The 21377-nt window shown below is 42.8% G+C and overlaps 1 protein-coding gene across 3 annotated transcripts; it reads left to right on the plus strand.

Annotated features, from left to right (window-relative positions):
- The first annotated feature begins 31 nt into the window (after positions 1–31).
- Positions 32–20648, plus strand: igf2bp3 (insulin-like growth factor 2 mRNA binding protein 3). Of its 3 annotated transcripts, none has more exons than XM_012918320.4 (15): positions 32–830; positions 1815–1875; positions 7561–7609; positions 10939–10990; positions 11188–11251; positions 11939–12217; positions 12337–12471; positions 12835–12957; positions 13085–13220; positions 15036–15167; positions 16438–16560; positions 16692–16766; positions 16971–17102; positions 17194–17307; positions 17588–20648. In XM_012918320.4, the coding sequence occupies exons 1-15, from the start codon at positions 656–658 to the stop codon at positions 17705–17707; spliced, it is 1770 nt and encodes a 589-aa protein (XP_012773774.3). In that variant the 5' UTR covers positions 32–655; the 3' UTR covers positions 17708–20648. The 3 variants fall into 3 exon arrangements, with proteins under 3 accessions (XP_012773774.3, XP_076735212.1, XP_076735213.1); XM_076879097.1 differs by having other exon boundaries at positions 16441–16560; XM_076879098.1 differs by lacking the exon at positions 32–830 and adding an exon at positions 1561–1651.
- The last annotated feature ends 729 nt before the right edge of the window (positions 20649–21377 follow it).

Consider the following 21377-nt stretch of genomic DNA (forward strand, 5'->3'; position numbering starts at 1 on the left):
TGTGATTCTAGTAAAGATACACTAGTTTCTCACGGAATCCCTTTACGCACAAAGCTCGCCAGGTTTTTTCCCAACACCAATCCACTCTTCCCCTCCTTTTTTTCTTCACTCCCCTTTGCTGTCCCCACCCCAGACTCCCGTGCAATTTTCCCCAATCCCAAACACTTAATTGAGCAATTGGGATTCCTCACGTGTGGGCTGATTTGTAGTTTGAACACGTGGCTCATTCAAAAAAGCCGGAATAGCTGAGGATTTTTTTTCTCTCCCCCCTTCTTCTTCTTCTTATTCTAGGTTCTAGACTTAGAGGCGGGCGCCAGCCTTACCGTGTGTGACATTCTCTGTCTCTTTGCCAAGGGGTTTGGAGGAAGACACAAAGTAGTTTCTCCTCCTTTTCACCCAGCCCGCCATCGTTCGGAGACACGAGATTAATAATTGAGCATTTATTTATTGCGCGATAGAGACAGAGGGGCGAGGGAGCGCAAACGCACCGTGAGGCTGCCAGTTTAAATCTATCTGTGGCTTGAACGACCGGGAAGCACGCTACAGCCACTCCGTAGTAGTAAAGGCGATTTAGGCTACTCCAAACACTGCACATCCGCGAGAGCAAATAACTATCTCTCCCTCAGCGTAAAGATTGTCCCTTTCGGCGCAGAACATGAATAAGCTATACATTGGCAACGTAAGCGCAGAGGCGAGCGAGGAGGACTTCGAAACTATCTTTGAGCAGTGGAAGATTCCGCACAGTGGTCCATTTCTTGTCAAAACTGGCTATGCGTTTGTGGATTGCCCGGACGAGAAGGCAGCAATGAAGGCCATCGATGTTCTTTCAGGTGAGACAATCTGGGGCAAAAAGGTGCTATTAGGAAATTATCCCAAACTGCTGCAATTGTGTGAAGATTGCTTTACTTCTGGTGTTGGTGGTGGGGGGTACCCTATGAGAAACGCATGTAGTCCTGTAGGGTGGGGGTGTATCCAAGCGTTTCTTTCTCTCACACAACCTTTACTTGGCCTTTTGACACCGTGGGGCTCACACAAATGGCTTCCCCCAGGTTTGAGTGAAATTCTGCCCTTGTAATTTGACTGAGTGTGGCTTGGTAAAATGCTAGAGTAAACTGCTCAGTGTGAGCAATGCGCGTTATGTCCGTTCAGGGCAGCGAGCAGGGGTTGTGGAAGCCGTGAAGTGAACCCTTATTGTGAGCTCTATCACACAGCCCCAGCTTGGCACGATTGAAGAGTAATGTGTCGTCGCTTTCACCAGTTTCTACTGGAACTTTCACTCTTCTCCAGGTTTCAAAATACAGGCCTTCTCCAACAGCCTCCACTCGCTATACTGTGAAGCCATTTCGTCCATGCTGACACACCAGGTGGTTTAATTCTGTTGGCCTACATTTGGCCAACACAAACTCAGGCAGGCAATCCACATTTAGCTTTTTTTTTTGTACATTAATCACTCCAACCCTTCACGGCTTGTTGTCTAATTTCAAGTTAAGCGTGCACCTACAGAACACGTAACAGCTGAGCTAAACTCGTTCACTATTTTTACGAATAGTGCTAATGTCAGGCTCATTTGTCCTCGTGCTACCAGTGGCTCGCACACTTTGAACAATTTGTGCTCCTATGCGAGAAATATCCAGCTCGCAGTCATGCTTATGTATGCTTCTCTGGATTTTTAGTAGTAAACATTAACCCCTGTTTTCTTTTTTTGGGGGGTGGTTGTTTACTCAGCAGTATGGAGGCCTACACGAGATGTCATGTGGTTAATGAAATTAACGTAGCTGTATTTTGCTAATTTAAATTTCTCTTTTCTTTTTAAGGTAAAGTTGAACTTCACGGAAAAGTTCTCGAAGTGGAGCACTCGGTCCCTAAACGTCAAAGGTACGTGGGTTTTTATTAAATAGTGCTTGGTTAAACTCGTAGAAGCCCCACATATTTTTAAATTGTAGTCACCCTCTCTTCCTCGTCACACTCTTTTTTTTTTTTTTTTTTTTTTTTTTTAATTTTACTCTGACCTCGTGTGTGTCTGTGCGAGTGTGTTTTAATAATGCTGCATGTGTGTTTGTTGCCAAGCTTTACATATTTATTTTAGTTAAAATACGTACGCCCATCACCCCCCCCCCCTCTTTCTTTTTTCCCTGAATGCTTTTTGGGGTCAAATAAAAGGGGCGTATGGCGCTCTGTTCCTTCCTCTCGCCATGACTGAGGGGGTGCTCCCAAAACCGTCGTGCATTTGAGTTAAACCACCTCATGGTTGTCTTCTCCTCGCTTGCTCCATTCCCTCGTGTGTATGTGTTTAGTGTATATGTGCAGTTCTTGGCGATATTAAAGCACAAAGCTCAGGGCGAGTACCAAAGTGTGCAGGCTGAAATGTGTGCTGAGTGAGTGCAGGCTGGATTTGAGGCGTACAGGCCTTGTGAAGTCGTCCATTTGAGAATGATCTGCTCGTCATTCTCCCTTGTTTGCCCTACGCTTCCGCCCTCCTCAGCACATTGTGCTGCTGTTGCATGAGATGGACTCCAAACGCGAGTGGAATGGGAGGTTTGGGACCCAAGTCACGAAAACCCTATGGTTTCAGAGTTAGACGCCCGTAACCACACTGGGCGGTACGGTGTATGATTTCCAAAGGTGCACAATATTTTTTTTTGTGTGGTTCTCGGAATATGTGCAGTGGACTTAAAAAGGGCCATTTTTGACATGGTGTGTGTATTCTTATATTATTTGGTGGCGATGCTGTTTGGTGAAAAATTAGCATTTTCCTGAATTAAATTGCTTTTGGTTGATGATAGTTGCGGCAATTTCTGACTAGTATTGCAGGTTTGCATTGTTTGCTCTCAACGTTTAACTGATCTGCTCTTATGTAAAGAAATGGGTCACACTTGAAATTACAAATTCCTGCTGAAACACGTTGGCATTAAAAAAAAAAACTGCTCCCCGTGACTTGTATTTATTTAAAGCGTTTTGGATATAAAATGGAGCAAACGCAGAATTCGCGAGACCTTTACATGAAATGTATTTTCCACGTGGACATCACAGAAGCATTTCCCGGTGGGCTGTTGGTCTAAATTGTAGCTTGGTTAAATAAACCAGGTGTACTTAAATGAGAATTTGCGTCAGATCTTCAGACGTCCCCTCTAAACGCTGTGGTGATTGTGTTTTTGTGCACACCGAGTCGAGTTTGCGCCACATTTCAGAAAGGTAAAAAAACGTGCCCTTCCTTTGCTACATGGAACACAGTCAATGGGAACAGTATTCTGAGTATACGCTACACACACGCGCATACACACCAAACACACACACGGACACTGGGGCCCCTCTTTGCACTCCAGCTTGAAAATATGAACTGGGGGGGGCTTGGCCAATCACCTTTGAACCTATTAAGGGGGAAGTGCTAGAGCAGACGAGGATCAAGGGTGGGGTGGCTATAGTTTGGAGTTCATACAGATTCCACTGAATACGATGACATGGTTTGTGGGGATGTGGTATTTTTATAGTTTCAAGCGAACCAGGTTAGAGCCCAATTACATTAAAAAAAAATAATAATAATTTTGTGCGTATTCTCATGCCTCTATCACGCGTGTGACCAAAGGGGCACCAAAATTATGATCTATGCATTTGGTGTAACATTGGGTTTGTCTTAAGGAGTCTTAAAAAATGGGCTGTAGGCATTAACAGTATAACGCAACGTAATTATTTAATTGGAAACTCATTTTCTGCACATACACGGCGCTTTTGGTTATTTAACTTTGAGTTAATTTATGAACGTTTGCTTTTTACGTTGCGTGACCTTTTCCTAAAAAAAAAAAGTGTTAAAGTCTTTTGAAGCAAAAAAAATCCGCCATTTTAAAGATAACATTCACTTATTCTCGCCAATATCTCCTTTATACGATTGTTCTGTGGAAAGCCTGTAATTTTTCTTCAGCTTAAAAATTCAGTTGTGTAAAGCTGACCTAGTTTCATATTTTCATGTATTTGTGTACGTAGACATAAAAAAACCCCAAAAAACAACTAATAAATAAATGGTTTTAAAAATCTCCTATGATGCAATTGCACCACAGGTAAACCCAAATTGAGGTGGTGTATAGGGTTGAATTCTACTCGCTACTTGGATATTTTTATTTTTTATTTTTTTCCAACAACGTAAAAAAATGCAACTTGCCCATTCCCACGTGCACATATGTGCACATGTACTGGAAGAAAGAAAATGGCATGGTTGTAAGGGGGTGGGGTATGTGTATTTGAGAGGAAGACCGACATCAAACACGCATGTTTAAATGTACACAACTTCCTTTAAACTCAGTTCTTTAGTAACATTTTAGTACTGGTGATTTTGTTTCTAAAGCTGGGTTTAAATTGTAAATTAAATTGAGACAGTACTCAAACTTCTCATGGTTGCTTATAGAAATCACTCCTAGTGTAAGAATTCTTGGTCACAGGGTCAGCGTGGGGCCCCACCTGCACCCCCCCCCTCCAAAAAAAAAAGAAAAAGATGAGTTGGGGTGCCAGAGAATTATGAATGTGGCCCCTTGTTTTACTTGGACTGCAGGCAAATGCTAACTCTCCCTCAGTCTAGACTCAAATCAGACTGGCATTGCACTTATAGCTTGTTCTTAAACCTGTTCTGTAAGATCTGGAGGTAAAGACATCGGTGCATAATGGCTTTTCGCATATGGCAAGCTCTAACTGTTCAACTCTGGAACTGCCAAGAATTTCAATATATCCAAATGCATTAATGTAGTTTATTGGGTTCATGGTTTGCATGCACGTAAGGCCTGTGAGGGCAGTGGAAACCAGACTGTGTGGAGTTCAGTCATTCAGAACCTCTGCCTTCTGAATAAGCAGTGGCTGTGGATGGGCGTTGAGCACAGACCTCGTGTGTTTCTCTCTGTCAACAATGGTGTTGACGTACAGTGCTTCATTATGGGGGCGGGATGAGTGAGGAAAAGAAATGGAGATGACTACAGGTATCATGTAGCATTATTCTGCTCAACTTATGAACGCTGTTGTAGTATACATTTGCATGCTTGTGTATACGTGTCTATTGAAACCACCTGTATGCACGGTCTCCCATCAGGAGGCCACAGGTCTCAGCTGGGCTCCAAGAATGGGGACGAATGTGTAGAATGTTGGTCCGTTTGAAAGTAAATAAGGTGCTCGGCCTCCTCCTGGCCATCACATGACGAGCCAACCCTAGTCACTCTTGGCCCTCCCTCCTTTCCTCCCCCTCCCACTTTTAACCCTGCTCTACATGTTCCTGTCAGTGGACTTGTCCGTGTCCATGGCAACGGGGCCCCACCCCCACGGGGCAGAGAGGGCCCTTGTTACCCTTGCTTGAAACTGGGCTATCCCCCCCCATACCACACCCCACTCACACAGCCTCACACACACCCACCCCTCCCCAAATCAAAGACTGGGACTGGGGAATGTATACCACCCACACCCCCCCACCCCACCACATACCCTGGCTGACTTCTTGTGTGTGTGGGTGGGTGGGTATAGGTTAATCCAACTGGAAGTGCTTTGTGCATTTGCACATTTCGCATGGCGTTCCCACCGCAATGCAGAGCATACCAAATGTGTGGGGAGATGCTGCAAGATCAGCCAGGAATGGCACAGTGGGCCGGAAAGGGCTGAAATTCCTGGTGGGAGTTATTTGGGAAGTTTTCTTTACAATTTGCCCATTTAGAGTTAAGTAGTTTCTTTAATGCGTGGTACTAAATATATTGTACCCCTATAAGTGTGACTGTAGTCCTAGTGGCTAAGTTGAGTAATTTCAGCTTTATGGCCCTTATTGCAGCGGTCTCCAACCTTTTTTGCGCCACAGACCGGTTTATGCCCGACAATATTTTTCACGGACCGGCCTTTAATGTGTCGCGGATAAATACAACAAAATAAAACTGGTACCGAAAAAAAGATTTATTCATAACACACGTGAAAAGACCCAGGAAATCCGAGTTAATGATCAAAACGATAACAAAATAACGCTGAAAACCGATTTTAAAAACCCTGAAAACCATACATTTCACACCTGAGCCTCAACTCTCGCGGCCCGGTACCAAACGACTCACGTACCGGTCCGAGGCCCGGGGGTTGGGGACCGCTGCCTTATTGTACACATGCAGTACAATTTTTAGTGTGCGCACATTCATGTATGGAAAGTTTCAAATTTGTGTAGTGAATCTTGATCTTAAAAATTAAGTTCACTGTGTAAAAGGGGAGTTCATCAATGCTGCATGTTGAAAGGTGCCATCTTGTGCAAACTACCACACTGTTAATGGTCTTTTTAGAAGAAAAGAAAAAATAAATCTGCCCTGTACATGTAGATCCAGAGGCGCTCGGGGACATTTGAGAGAAAAGGGGGTGAAAATATGTAGTGAAATTCTAGACTTTACACAAGGGGCAAAAATGTGCACGTAATGCTAAACTGACTGCACGGAACTGTGTGTGTGTGTGTGTATAATGTGCGACGTGTGTATAATGTGCATGTAAAGGCGATGTGGAACTGGTCTGGGGTCAAGGTTTCATTCCACGTCGTGTGTGTGTGCGCGCATGCCTCAGCTCCAAGCCATATGTACGCCTTTTCTTTAGGTGTGTGTGTCAACAGGCAGTGGACTTTGGAGTGGCTTGTACTTTTCTCACATTTTTACACAACATGCAGACAGACCCTTATGAAACTTAGAGTAACTGATTCAGAAGGCCTACTGTCTGCATGACCTCCACACATAACCACTACACTTATGCAGCTGTAAACATAATGAAAGTGGGAGCCATAAGCAATAATTCTGTCTCAATTATTCCTTCCTATGCAACAATGCAAAACTCAACTGTTTGTCTTCACTTGCGTCTTCTGCATGCACACTCTGAGCAAGTGCCTTTTTTTTTTTTTTTTTTTTGGAGTCTTCCTATGTAGTGTGATGTAAGAAGAGATGAGGGGGGAACAACCCAAAAAAACCCAATGGGTCTGAGACTTGAAGTTGTTAAAATCTCATGATTCTGTACTATAGGATGCATGCTAGAGTCAGGTTGCGTAGATGTGTTTTCTTCCCCCCCCCCCCCCCCCCCCAGCTTTCTTCGTGATGCATCTTACTACTACCACCATCTGTTGGATTTACTTTTTCCCCCCCTCTTGTCCCCTTCTTCCCCTTGTCACTCTTTGCTCTCTGTAACACAGCTGGTAATTTGGGAGAAGGGCGTGGTGTATGTGATTGTGTGCGTGTGTTACATTAATTTGAATTTTGGGAAACTCGAAACTAAACTACCCCACTTTTTTTTTTTTTTTTTTTTTTTTCTCTCCTTTCTATTTCATGCAGGCTGTTTCAGTACACCTGAGTTTAGAGTGGAATTAAAGACCTTCTGTCAGTGTCCATCTTACTGAGAAATAAGTCCTTTGGGGTTTTTAAAAAACAAAAACAAAAAACAAAACAAAACACAAACCTCTTCTGTATTATCCTTGGTATTGTCACTTATTAACTAGCTGTTGCTTTCTCTTCCATCTTTTGTCCCATCTACCTTCACTTTCTTTATCCATTCACCCCTCACCCTCTTTCCCTCTTGTTCTCTCTCCAGGAGCTGTAAGCTGCAGATCAGGAACATCCCGCCTCACATGCAGTGGGAGGTGAGTGCTAACAGGCTGCTAACCGCTTCCAGGGCGGGGCACCATGGGGCAGCCCAACTGGGCTCTCGTTTAGTGGCCTCTGGAGTTACCTTGCCTCCTTTTGGGTTTCAATTGAGCATGCACTTGATGATTAGTTTGACTTTGGCTGCTGTAGCTTAGTGCAACATACTGACCGGTATCGGTGGGTAAGGAGGGTGGGGGACTCTTACTAATGTCACTAGGCAGTTGACAGTCGGGATTAGAGATTTTAATTTGTTTTTATTAAATTTTCACTACCTTTGAGTGTTGTGGTGTTTTGGCTTTTTAGGGAAAAAAAAGATTTAATGAGGGTAGACTCTCCAGATGATGCTGACGGGCTCAGGCAGGAGTATGTTTGTAGCACTGGATCTACATGCGTTTGCTGCTCGCAGAGACTTGTAAAACAAAAAAGCTGCATGCTGATGTTTTTAAATGGGGAAACGTGAGTTGATTGTTTTGCCATGGTGTCCTTCACCACTGATCACATGGGCTTGTTTGTGTGTGTGTGTGTGTGTGTGTGTGATGAGGCTTTCACTTTCAATGTGTGTTCTTGCACAAAAAAGTGGAAATGAATTAAAAATAAATCAGTGTTGTCTGAAGGGTTGTGAAAGATTCATGCAACCCAGGGGTTGGCCTGGCTTTAAGTCCTCCTTTAGTGTATGGCAGTGCATTATTTTTTTCCTTTAAATTGTCATTTTACTTGTTTGATACTTGTGAATTTTTCTTTGTCTAAAACATACAATGCATGTGGGTATTGGTAGTTTTATTATTTGCTACAGGTATCAGTACCTGACATTGAGAAAGGTGGCAAAATAAAATCAGCCCTTGCTCAATTGTATGCAGACCACTGCAACAGACACATCTGTAATGCTTTTGTCAGGTTTGTGAGATGGTTAGTGGTGCAAGCTCACATGGAAGTGAGGTGGATCTTAATTTGCTGGACACATTTTACGCAATGCACAATTTGAGGCTTATTACGCTGTTGCATTAAACTGTAAAAAAAAAAAAACCCTGTATTTTAAGCATTGTCTGAAATAACAGTTCAAGACTTAGTGTTTGCTATTCAGCTCCAAAATGACAGCTGCTACATAAAGTAGTATTTAACAGGGTGTATTATTTGACTTGATTTTTGAGTTTCATAGTGTACCTTGATATATTAGACACCCCCCTTCCAAAAAAACCCCAAACAAATTTTCTCTTCTGTAAATTCTTCAGAAAACTGATTTTTAAATTTTACAAAATTGTTCTCAGATGTATAAGTTCATGAGGTTAAGAAGTGAGTATTCTGACGGGTTTAAACTAAGCTGACGTAATTAATTTGCACAAAAGCTACACGTGAAATGGGGGGTGGGATGAATACCAATAGAAATGTTGAGCTTTGACATGGTCAGGACTTCAAGGCCGTTGCCCGATTAGTAGGGGAAAGAAATGGTCTGTTGAGCAACAGTATGTGTGTGTGTCATGCGTAGCACCTTTTTTTTGTTTTTTTTTGTTTTTTGTTTCTCCCCCCCCCCCCCCGCATTTAAAAAAACAAAACACAAACTGGTGTCTGCTCCACGTTCTTACACACTAATCTGTTGGGAACACCTAAAATTTTTTATGTGAGCTTAAATTGCAAAATTTTGAACTTTGGCAGTGATTTTTTTTTTTTTTTTAAAAGCTTTAAAATGTTGCAATTTATCTAAAGTCAAAATTACGCACTTGCATGTGGAATGTGGCAGCTTTAACACGGCTTTACGTGACTCCCTCCCCCCAGCTACATCACCTCCACTGCAGAGGTTTAGCTGTCTTGGTGTGTGCTTGCACCGCAATTTATATATTAAAAAAAAAAAAAAAGGAATAATAAAAAATCTGCTTTGTCAAGACCATGGAAGCCAAACAAGAGAATTCATGTTCAATTGCACAATTGTTCCACACTGTTCTGAACTACAAGAGTGTAAAGGTTAATGCATGACTTTAGATTTCAGCCTGCTTCAGTCAGTATGATCAAATGGCTATGGACACGCTCAGGGTTTTGTGTTTTGTGTAAGTAATGGTGGGCTCGCTTTGCCTACGCATGTTCCTAAACTCCAGCTCCAGATACACCCATGTATGTATGTACCTATGTAGCGAGGCAGCTTTCTCTAAAGGTGACATGGAGATTCCTCTCCCCTCAAAAGCGAGGGGGGAGGTGATTTAGAAGAATGGAGGAACTGAATAGAAAGAGGTCTTTTGATGCAAAGGCCTTGTTTGTATCTTATCAGGTAGATAAGACAAACGGGTCATATTTTGTGTGTGTAAAAACCTTCCAGCTAGAGAATGGTGGCAAGAGTAGCAGCGTGTTCACGAGCTGTAGTGAGTGGGTGGGCCTGGACTGTTTCCCCTTCCCTTCCATGTGCGCTGATTCACAGAATGTGTAGCATGAACTCACACCCCTCCCCCAGCTGCTGCTGTTTCCTGCTGGAATGTACCCCACCCTTTCCTGAATGGCCTGGATTCCCATTGGCCAGACTCTGTAGATGGACAGGCAGAGTAGCCAGCCAGCAGCCAGTAACTCCTAGCTTCAGGGAACTCGTATCGGTGCTGGAGCAGCCAATGATGGAGAGTGGAGATGGCAGAGAGGCGGGAGGCAGTCTGGTTGGTAGGGTTGGGGTGCGAGGTGGGACAGGCGGGGATGCGGTCCTGTTGGCTAGAAAGTGGGGTTGAGCTCCTGAGGGTGTGGCCATGGGTTCAAGCATGGTGGAGGTCTTAGCTCAGATGGGAGCCGGCTCGCTCCCCCCTCCTCCTCTCGCTCACATTTGATCACATCTGTGAAACGAAGTGCCGTGGTCTTGGTGGGGTTTTCTGTTATGTGCATATGCTAAGGTTTCTCCCAACACGCCTCTTCTATGTGTGGATTCAACATGCTGATGATCTTAATCTGGTGCATTTGCCACTATTCAAATAAATCCCACAAACAAGTCCTTCATTATGCAATTTATGCTTTTGTCCGCCTTTTACAGCGTTTCTAAGATTTTCTATTTAAAATGTTTTATTTAAAAAAAACAAAAAAAAAAAACCAATTAAAAATAAAGAATGAAAGGCACCAGCTTCCCACAGGGAGTGTCATAATTTGAGTTGACAAGCTTTTACAAGAAGCAGCGAATTTATCAGTGTAACTCATCTTTGAACTTGGGTCCAGAATTGGTGGAGTATGTCCTGGCAGTGGGCTAGGCCTGTTCTTCTGGATGATCTTCTGTTCACCAGTGGGTTCAGATCAAATCCTTTAGACACAATGTACTCATTTTTTATTTATTCATTTTATTTAATTTTTTTCTTCCCTCTCCCCTCAGGTTTTGGATGGTATGCTTGCTCAGTATGGTGCAGTACAGAGCTGTGAACAAGGTAAATATGCTGTTGATTAAGCCTAGTGTTACAAGACACACCCTGCACTGAAATCAGTTTTTCCAAATCCTTCCTTACTGTACAATTGTTTTCAAGTAAATGCTTTATTAGCTTCCTAATGAAATTTTAGAGTAACCCAGGTTGGTCAACTTTCACCGTCATTGTTGGATGTGTGCTGACTTTGTGTATTCTCACAGTAAACACTGATACAGAGACTGCAGTTGTCAATGTTCGGTATGCTACCAAGGACCAGGCGAGGCTGTGAGTACGCACACACAGTGTTCACGTCATTAACCTCTATCTCATCTGTCTTGATGCCTCTGACATGAATCTGCTCAAGCTCCCCCCCCCCCCCCCTTTTTTTTTTTTCTCCTCCCCCCCCACATTGTGTTCGACACCACATCAAGTTCCTCTGTCAAGTGTTCTTACAGTGCACCTGATTTCCTCCTTCCAACACCCAGTCTAGTTTAATTTGACATGCAATGATAACTGGGGCTGTGTGTGTGTGTGTTGGAGATGGAGGGGGTTAAATTGGCCATCTGGTGCCCCCTGGTGTACATGTATCATACTACTCTGCAAGAGTGGTTGGAAGAGTCTCTTGGAATAATCGATCAGTTCATTAAAAATCTAAATCCTTGAGGCTAATGAGGAGTGAGTGCTGACAGGATGACTGTAAGGTGGCGTTTGGCCAGATCCCCAGTACCTGCTGGGAATGTTGAGTTTGGACCTTGTTCTTAAGACACAAATAATTTACATTAAAACCTCTTTGTTTAAATGTCCCTACCTGCTTTTTGGTTTCTTCAATTAATGAAGAGTCAAACTTGAAGCTTTGTGTAGTTTTTTTTTATTTTTTTTTTACTCCATGTCTGCAAGCCTTTTGCTCTTAAATTAAACGTTCGGTGGTCGCAATCGAGAGGTTAACATGCCAACATCTTTAATTCTTTTCAGGGCAATGGAGAAGCTGAATGGATCTATGATGGAGAACTATACCTTGAAAGTGTCCTACATCCCTGATGAGACGGCGGCACCAGAGGGTCCTCCAGCAGGGGGCCGGAGAGGCTTTAATGCCCGCGGACCCCCTCGGTCTGGCTCTCCGGGTTTGGGCGCCCGGCCTAAAGTGCAGTCAGACATCCCGCTACGCATGCTGGTTCCCACGCAGTTTGTAGGGGCGATCATTGGCAAGGAGGGCGCGACTATCCGCAACATCACCAAACAGACCCACTCAAAGTACGTACACGGAGGTCAGGAATTATACTCGGCATCGCACGTCAGCGGTGTCCTCCTTTCCTTTTCTGCACTGCTGGCCGTTGAGCAGCGATATGATGAGCGCCTTTTCTTTGTGTCAGGATTGACATCCACAGAAAAGAGAATGCAGGTGCTGCAGAGAAACCCATCACTATTCACTCAACCCCTGAAGGCTGTTCGAACGCTTGCAAAACCATCATGGACATCATGCAGAAGGAAGCCCTTGACACAAAGTTGTGAGTTTATAACAAAATAAGTAAATGTGTACCTTAGTTCAGTTTTGTCACCTATTAACCTTTGGCTGAATCTACTGTTACACTGAACTAAAATGAGGGTATAACTGCAAACTGTGATGCTGTTATTTATAATTTTATAAATAAATCACTTTGACAAATCGTATCAAAGCTGCTTCATAAAAACAGCTTTCCACGCCCCTATAATGGCTCCCATTTTTAACTTCTTATGAGTTCAGACGTCATATCTTGGCTTTGCTTAAAAATATATCAGCCCTGTCTGTTTGCAGCATGTAGGAAAAGTAATAGAACTGATTGTATCAGATTTTGTTTTTCATTTGACTTCGCAACCTCTTTTTCCCACAGTACTGAGGAGATCCCACTAAAGATCCTTGCACACAACAGCTTTGTGGGAAGATTAATAGGTAAAGAAGGACGCAACCTGAAGAAAATTGAGCAGGAAACGGGGACCAAGATCACAATCTCACCGTAAGTTGCAAAGAGTTCATTGAAACTCTACCTATTGACAGTTTGCAGTCTGTGAGGTTGGTTTATAAAATTACACCACACTTAGAACAATAAGTTCTAATGCACCTCCAACCTTTATTCTGTCCAGTCTTCAGGACCTAACCCTGTACAACCCAGAACGGACCATAACAGTAAAGGGCTCCATTGAGGCATGTGCAAAAGCTGAGGAGGAAGTGATGAAGAAGATCAGGGAATCCTATGAGAGTGACATGGCTGCTATGAATGTAAGCAATTTAAAAAAAAAAAATTAAAATTTGAATGAATCACTTTTTCAAAGGGGAAATCTGAAGTAACTTTGTTCCAGTAAATATAAATGTGACCGGTTTCTTTAAAAGTGACGTAGATGGTCTGTTAATGTTCTTGGCTTTCAAGTACACTGGCCAGACATGGCCATTAAACAGGCCCCGGGTGGGGGAGGTGGGGATTTTCTGGCAGGTCTTAGAGTCACCAGGATACTTTCTGTGATTAGGGTTTACATAAAATCAAGAAATCAGATAACAAATTAATCTGCCAAGGAACTGGAACAGTGACGTTTACATGTACGGGAGTGATCTGAAACTACCATGGTGTAATGGCACTCTTTCATCCTCAGTTTTCTTGTAAAGATACGTGTATATTTTTAGTGTTTTATTATTTGTTTATGTATTAAGTCTTCAATACAAAAGACACTTCCACATGTCAGGTATTGTGAAATCAGTAGAAAGGAATACTTTTATTTTTTTTATTTTATTTTATTTTTTGCTACTCCTGTGGGTGAAGAGGAAATTTTTCTTAGTTTCCTAGCAGAGCTCACTAACCCCCAATGTGTCTGTGGAAATCATAACAGCTCCAGGAAATTCCCTTGAAGGCTAAGGAAAGGTGCATCACTGCTTCCTTTTAGCATGGGATCAGCTGGACCTCCCTTTTTCTGAAAGGAAGAGGAGGAAATCCCATCTCACGATTCAATTCATGAAAAACAAACTGTCAACGTAACTGGGAAGAGGTGCAGGTCATGTAAATGTAAACTAATGGGTCATGGCAATCAAATGGGAAACCGCACTTGATATTTTGAGCCTTCGCCAGCAGGTTTTAAACCACAGGTGATTCTTACACTGCTGTGATTTTCTTTTTGTTTTGTTTTTTAAATCTGCGTGTAAAGTTGCCTTCTATGATCTCATTAATTATACATTTATTCCAGTTAAGCTCTGTACATGAAGACTGAGCTATATCAAAATAATACCAATAAGTGAAGTCAATCTTTTAGCACACTTAAACTGATTTTCTTTTTTTCCCCCCTTCATATCTTTCCTTGGCCTTTATTTATATATTTTCCATCAAAATTGGGGAGGGGAAAACCCCATAAAATTGTGGCGAGGGACTGTACCATTAGTCTTCCTTCTTAGCTGTTGAAACTGAGTTTACAAGGAATGTGAAAAAAGCTTGAGAAGCTGCACTGTGCGGTTGTTTACCAAGTGGACAATGCCTCATTTGAGATTTTCTGACTGTCCTAGAAAATATGCTTCAGGCTCACAATTTGATTCATTTTGCTTGTCCAGGGTTTGCAAAAGTCCCAGCTGAAGTCGAGCTGTTTTTTGCTTCGGGAGTTGATGTTTAATTCAGAAAATTGTCAGTTTTTTTTTTTTTTTTTAAGTTTTCTTTACCTAAAGTGGTGCATGTGCAGACACGAATATGATTTGATGGCAGCTGTTGTTGGAAGTCTTTACTTGTCCACTTCAGTAGTAGAAATTCTGTGATGTAGCGTGGTTAATTGTCCAGTGCATCTTTCAGCTCAGCTAGTGAGTGGGCGTGAAGTGTGCTGCCTCCAGGCTGCAAGCAGCATTTCCAGTAGTGCAGGCATATCTAAAGGAGACAGTTTCCTGCTGTGAGAAATTAAACTTAAAGCTTGAGGGTTTTTTTGTTTTTGTTTTTGTTTTTTCTTTCCTGGGGGGTGTGTGTGTGTATTTTCCCTTTGTCCAGAGATCATGTGTGATAGCAGTGTTGGTTAGATAATCCATGTGGTGGTGATGTGAATTGCTAACAGAGCTGTCCTTTCTTTGCAGCTCCAATCCAACTTGATTCCAGGCTTGAATCTGAATGCTTTAGGTTTGTTCCCCACTACAGCAACAGGCATGGGTCCCTCCATGTCCAATATCACACCTCCCGGAGCCCATAGTGGATGCTCATCATTTGGAGTAAGTGAGACACTCTTGCAGATATGTGCTTACTGCATACACTACATTACACAAATCCAGGGCAGCCCATGTTTAATTGTTACGCTTGGTGTGCTGGTTCCTTGGGTCAGGTTGGTGAAATCTGTTAGAGTAGAGACTTTGTCTTTAGCCACTCGGTATCATGTTTGTTTTTTTCCCCTTTAGTGCAGTCCTTATGGGGGTGAAGGGCCATTTTGGGCTCCTATGCTGTCAGCGAGTAGCCAGTCCCTTGCTGTAAGTTGCCCATCCCCAAAGTGCTTTGCACGGCTTATGGCTGCTTGCTGTGGGGTTTTGTTTTGAGTTTATTTATTTTTATTTATTTTTTTAGGGGGGTTGCATCCACTTTGTCCTCTTGTGACATTTAGGCAGCTCCTAGTGTGTTTGTGAAGTGAATAGGGAGGCTGTCTTTCTCTGATCAGTTTCAGGAGATTGTTTCTGCTAAATGACATTTGAGTTGTCAGGGAAGGTGAAGGTTTGAACGGCAAGTTCATCCTCTGAATCAACAGCCCTTCTCCACATTTTGTAGCCTGCCAAAGCAACTTGTTAGTGTGCCCTCAGCTGGCACATGGACTGGAAAATTGGACTCGCTCCAAAACCAACAAGTACTACTTCTTCTGTTTTTTTTTTTTGTTTTTTTTTTTTGTTTTTTGTTTTTTTTGTTTGGGGGGGGGGGAGACAGTGCAACCACCTCCCTTTCAGATCTTGAGTCAGCCGCACTAGAGACTGGTGATTTCCTGGTCCAGTTTGCATTAAGGCTCCATAGTGTAATAGCTTATTTAAACATTACTGTCCACTTGAGATTTTTATTTTTTTTCCTTAGCAAAAATTAACAAGTTCCATCTAACGGTAAACCTTTGCATTAAGCCAACTCGGACTATAGCTTCTGTAAACAGAATCGGTGTGCAACTGTTTGCCAAATGTTTTAACACCAATCTGAGCATGCAGCACGTTCCCAAAAACACCCAACGATTTTGGGAACATGCTGATCAGTAATGAGTAGGAACCCCACTGGACAATAACGGTAGCATCTGCGTTTACTGCTGCGGGGGCAAACATGCCTCTTCTGATCAACCAGTGATTTCAAGCAGAGGGTGTAAGCGCCGATGACACTTAATGAGTTTAACAGCTTCCACAAGATCGACTGTTGGCATTTGCGCGTTGGTGTTTGAAAGTTGAGCAAATGTTCTGGGGGGGGAGGTCTGTGCGTGCGATCTTCTCCTAGTCGCAGTAGTACTAAGCTGTTTATATCCAGCAGGGACACCCAGAATCGGAGACTGTTCACCTGTTCATTCCTGCACTTGCAGTGGGCGCCATCATTGGAAAACAGGGTCAACACATCAAACAACTGTCACACTTTGCCGGAGCCTCAATCAAGGTGAGTGATTGACAGGAGGGTAGAGACTCTGAATGTCAATGATAACATTTTGATGCTTGCCGTCTTCCCGTTTTCATTTGATGGGAACTGGAGCATAAGTGAAGTTTCTTTTTCTTAATGACCTCTTTCAGATCGCCCCTGCAGAAGGAATGGATGCGAAGCAGAGGATGGTCATCATTGTCGGACCACCAGAGGCTCAGTTTAAGGTGTTGCACGTTCACAGCCAAATAAATGCATTAAACTCTCATGCTAAGATTAAAAATTAAGATGTCACTTTATTTAATCATAGCGGAAGTTTGCATTTATCTTGATTTTATTTATTCGCGTGTTAGTGGAGCAGAAGTATTTCTGAAAGAAGTTTTTACCTAATTCGGTAGGATTAACCTGTGCTTGAACACATCTGACTGCAGGCTCAGTGTCGAATCTTTGGCAAGTTAAAAGAAGAGAATTTCTTTGGACCTAAGGAAGAGGTGAAGCTGGAGGCGCATATCAAGGTTCCCGCCTTTGCTGCTGGACGAGTTATTGGGAAGGGCGGGAAAACGGTAATCTAGATTCTTTCATGCCCGAATTATATTCAGTTTATATTTTTGCCCCCAATAAATGTTTTGAGTTAATTTTGATCTGTGTGTGCAGGTAAACGAACTGCAGAACTTGACCTGTGCAGAAGTGGTGGTGCCCCGGGACCAGACGCCTGATGAGAACGACCAGGTTATAGTCAAGATCAGCGGACACTTCTTTGCATGCCAGGTGAGTTGCATAAAAGAAAAGTGCTCTGGGCATGTTTTTCTGACACTGAATAAACTGCTATATATTCTTTGCCTTTCACTGTAGCCATACAGTTAGTTTCCATTTATAACAAGAACAACGTTATGCACGCTGAGATGCTTCCAAAATTGATTTAAAAAAAAAAAAAAAAAACTAAATTTGGCTATTTGTCTAACATTTTGCACAGGAGGTCAGCATTCTCACTTCATTTTATGCTTTGCTCGGCAGTTTTAGCTTAACACTTGTTCCTCTTGTCACCTAGCTGGCCCAGAGGAAGATTCAGGAGATCCTAGCCCAGGTGAGGAGGCAGCAGCAGCAGCAACAGCAGCAGCAGCTTAAGCCTGCATCTGGACCCCAACCTCCAATGCCACGCAGGAAATAAACATCCAGCGGACCTGGAGGAACGGTGACCGAATCTTGCAAGAAGACTCGACAGAAGGACAGATGCAGCAGAGTCCAGGAAGGGGAGAAGACGATGACGGCAGTGGGTCCTAATGCTCATCTCAGGGGTTAAAGGTTGTTGGAGCCCAACCAAACATCCTCCCCTCGTCTTACTTGGGACTGCGTAGCTGATTTAAGAAAAAAAAGAAAGACCCTGCGCCTCTAAAAGTTCCACCCACTCCGCCTCTCTGCATCTCTGCGAGAATGTACTCCTGAGGGCTCCCACCGTCGTCACCTGCCCTCACAAGTGCGCACCCCTCAACCGCTCTACTCATCCCCAAAGGATGTGTTTAAACTTGTATTTTTTTGTTTTCTTTTTACACTAGAAACGCAAAGAAATAAGGACCCCCGCCCCCTCCTATCACCGCCTTGGTGTTGTACTTTAAACATGACAAGATGTTTTGGTTGACTTCAGATTTAGCGAACACCTGGTCTATATATATATATTTTTTTTCTTGATGTTTAATTGGTTGGTGAAGCTTTCTTATGAGTTTTCTCTGGAATGGAAAAAGGCATTGCTATCAAGGTCCTGTTTGGACCACCTGAAAGATTTATTTGGGGAGGGGGCGTGGGGAGGGGGGTTGGCTCAGATTGTGTGGGTCATGTTTAAGGGGGGGTTGTTTTAGGACAGGACCCCTGAAAGGGTGAATTATATGGGGCGTCCTGCCCTTGTGATAAGTGGCATTTTATAAATTGGGATGCATTTTACAGATAGACCTATAAACAAAAAAGAATTATATTAAAAATATATATATATTTAGAGTTGAGGGCAGCGCCACGACTGACACAGGGAAATGGTGCCGAACTGCTGCTGCCCAGGAAAACCAATTAAATATGCATTTTTACTTAACTACCTCAGGATCTAGTACCTCAGAAGAGAAAAGATATTATATATATGAAAAAAAATTGTTCCTTTCTTTTTTTATTTTGCTTTGTGGTGTTTTGTATACTTTATAAAGCTGATAGTCTTTGAACATTTTTATTTTTTTAAGAAAATTTAAAATTTTGGTCAGCTGCCAACTGACCTTGCCTTCAACTCTGGTGCTTTAGGTGGCATTGTACATGTGTATGTGTGACTTAAGATGACCCTGTACATAAAGTCTGTTTGTACATAGCAGCCCCGGAGCAAGAGTTGGCGCCCCCTCAGCTGGCGGCTGACAGAAGTATAGAGAAAATCGCCTCAGTTTTTCCCCTGAGGGTCCACCATCTTCAGAAAGAAGTGCAAAACAACTACGACATGCAAATAATGCCAACCGTACATGACTGCAGCAATGCAATTTTTCTTTTTAAATTTTTTTTTTTTTTTGGGGGGGGGATTACCATAGTTAATGATAATGGTACTTTAATTTGTCAAAATTTCCTTTCACCTTCCTATTTGAGGGCTGTGGTCAGGGTGCTGCAGAGAATACTGTAATGGGGTCCTTCCTGTAGCTGCCCTCAAGTCAGCAGAGCATGTGTTTGTGGTCTGTTCTGTTCCCAGGCCTCCTGCCACCTTTGTTGGCGAGTGTCTTAGCGAGGTCAAAGCCCCCACTAGGTTTAATTTCATATAGAGCGAGCTTTGTCATTTCAGAGTGGCCCTTGTAGCAAGGCCATCAAGTCGATGTCGTTAACTGCCTGGTGAGGGTAGGGGGAGTCACACTGATAGATGCAAACGTAACTTTTTTTTATTTTTTTTTTTTAAGTTTAAAGGAAAATGATTTAAACAAAAGGATGTCTCTGTAACCCGCAAATGTACTTGATGTTTCATTTAGTTATGCTTACAGGGAATAACGAGCCAGGATAGGCGCACAGACCATACTGGGTGAACCCTGACTGGCGTTTATTTTAGGGAAAAAAAGGAAAGGAATCCAAAAACATAAAGATAGTTATTTTATTTTTTTTCCATGCCGAATGTAAATATGTTGATTGTGGTAAAAGTGCTTGAGTGTATCCATGCTTCCACAGTAGAACGCCGTCTACCTCAGCTGAGGGGGCGGGGGGTTGTTGTGGCACTAGGCACCCAGCCCTGCCCCCACTGAGCGCCAGCGCGCACTGATACCTCAGTCCCCCAAACACTTTCTATTTGGGCGCGCCTTCCTAACACCGTGCTTAACTGAGGGGCACAAGTGATACTTTAAAAAAAAAAAAAGTCCCTAACATCTCCCATCTCCCTGCCAACCCACCCTTCCCACAACTTCCCCCTTCCTCCAGTTTATTTTTGATCTACCTCTTTAGAAATGTATTTGAAGTAGAGGCATTCTTCTATTTGTCAGAATTTAACCCTTCTCCACACCTCTACGCTCCCCTCCCCCAGATAAGATTAAAAACTAAGATCATGAACTCTTTAGAATTGAGAAGAATCAAGTGATTTTTTTTTTTTCCCAGTGTTTATAAATATATACATGTCTTGACTTTAATTGAAATCCTCGAAACAATAGTTATTTCCTTCTGCTCTCTATTTTTGGTGGTGTGGCTTCCATGTGAACTTTTGCTTGAATTTTTCTTTTTGCATTCAGTAGCTAAAACAAGACAATACAGTTGTTTTTTTGTTTTTTTTTTTGATAAAGGGCCTGCCTATTGTTTCTGATTTGTAAGACTTCAAGACAGATAAAAGAAAAAAATACAGGACTTTTCTTTTCTTCCCCTTTTGTCTTTCTCAGATGTTACACTCGCTGATTCGGTAGCTGTTTTGTTCTGTTAGCATTTCTTGGCTGTGTAACGTGGAACATCCTCCTTGGTATGGGACAGATGAGGGACCGGGCCTGAGTTTTTGTAAAAGTGATCAAACTTCAGCTTGATATTCTCTCCTCTGCAACAATGCTTGTGCCCCTTCACCTCCCCCTCACACACAACTCCACTTGTCAAATGCCTCTAAATAAAGAAAAACAAAATGGAGAAAAACATTTGACACAAATGCATTTTCTTCTAAGATGACTGGGATGCTTTAACTTTTACAGTTAAGTATGATATTACAAAGTGTTTGGGAACCCCAACTAGAAAAAGTCCTGCGGTGCATAGTGTGTAAAAGTCAGCCTCTGCTGACTCTGTAGCTGGAGTTTTTCAGACCTGCTCATGGGTGTTAGGTCCTTGGTTAAACTGGATATGTGACAAATGGCCTTTATAATTGGGTTGACTGACCCTGTCAAACATGGTCTTTATTTATCACAATAGGTTAAAGAGAAAAATGGACTCACCTGCTCTATTTTCTATGAATAACACTAAAAGAAGCTGTGGGAAGTTGCTTGTAAGAAAAGGAAAACCAAACATTATCATGAGGTTTCAGCAAAGACCCACCAATCTTGTTTTTGATCAACTTGATTAGGTGATCATCAAAATGTGAGCACCTCTATAAAAGCAGCGGTCTTGGCAGGGTGCTATTTAGGTGTGTGTGTGTGTGTGTGTGTGTGTGTGTGTGTGTGTGTGTGTGTGTGTGTGTGTGTGTGAGAGATATAACACAATGCCACAATTTTCTCAGGAGTGAGGTCCCAGCAAATTCACCCCAAGGACAGAGCATGTAATGCCCAGAGGCCTCCAGAATTAGAGCCATGTCTTGTACTCTCGAGGCCTGGAGACACGCTGATCAACTATGATTTGTTTGGAAGGGTTCCCAGGAGTCTCTAAGAGCATTACCC

The sequence above is a fragment of the Maylandia zebra genome, linkage group LG22 (genome assembly GCF_041146795.1).
Source record: "Maylandia zebra isolate NMK-2024a linkage group LG22, Mzebra_GT3a, whole genome shotgun sequence".
Lineage (NCBI taxonomy): Eukaryota > Metazoa > Chordata > Actinopteri > Cichliformes > Cichlidae > Maylandia > Maylandia zebra.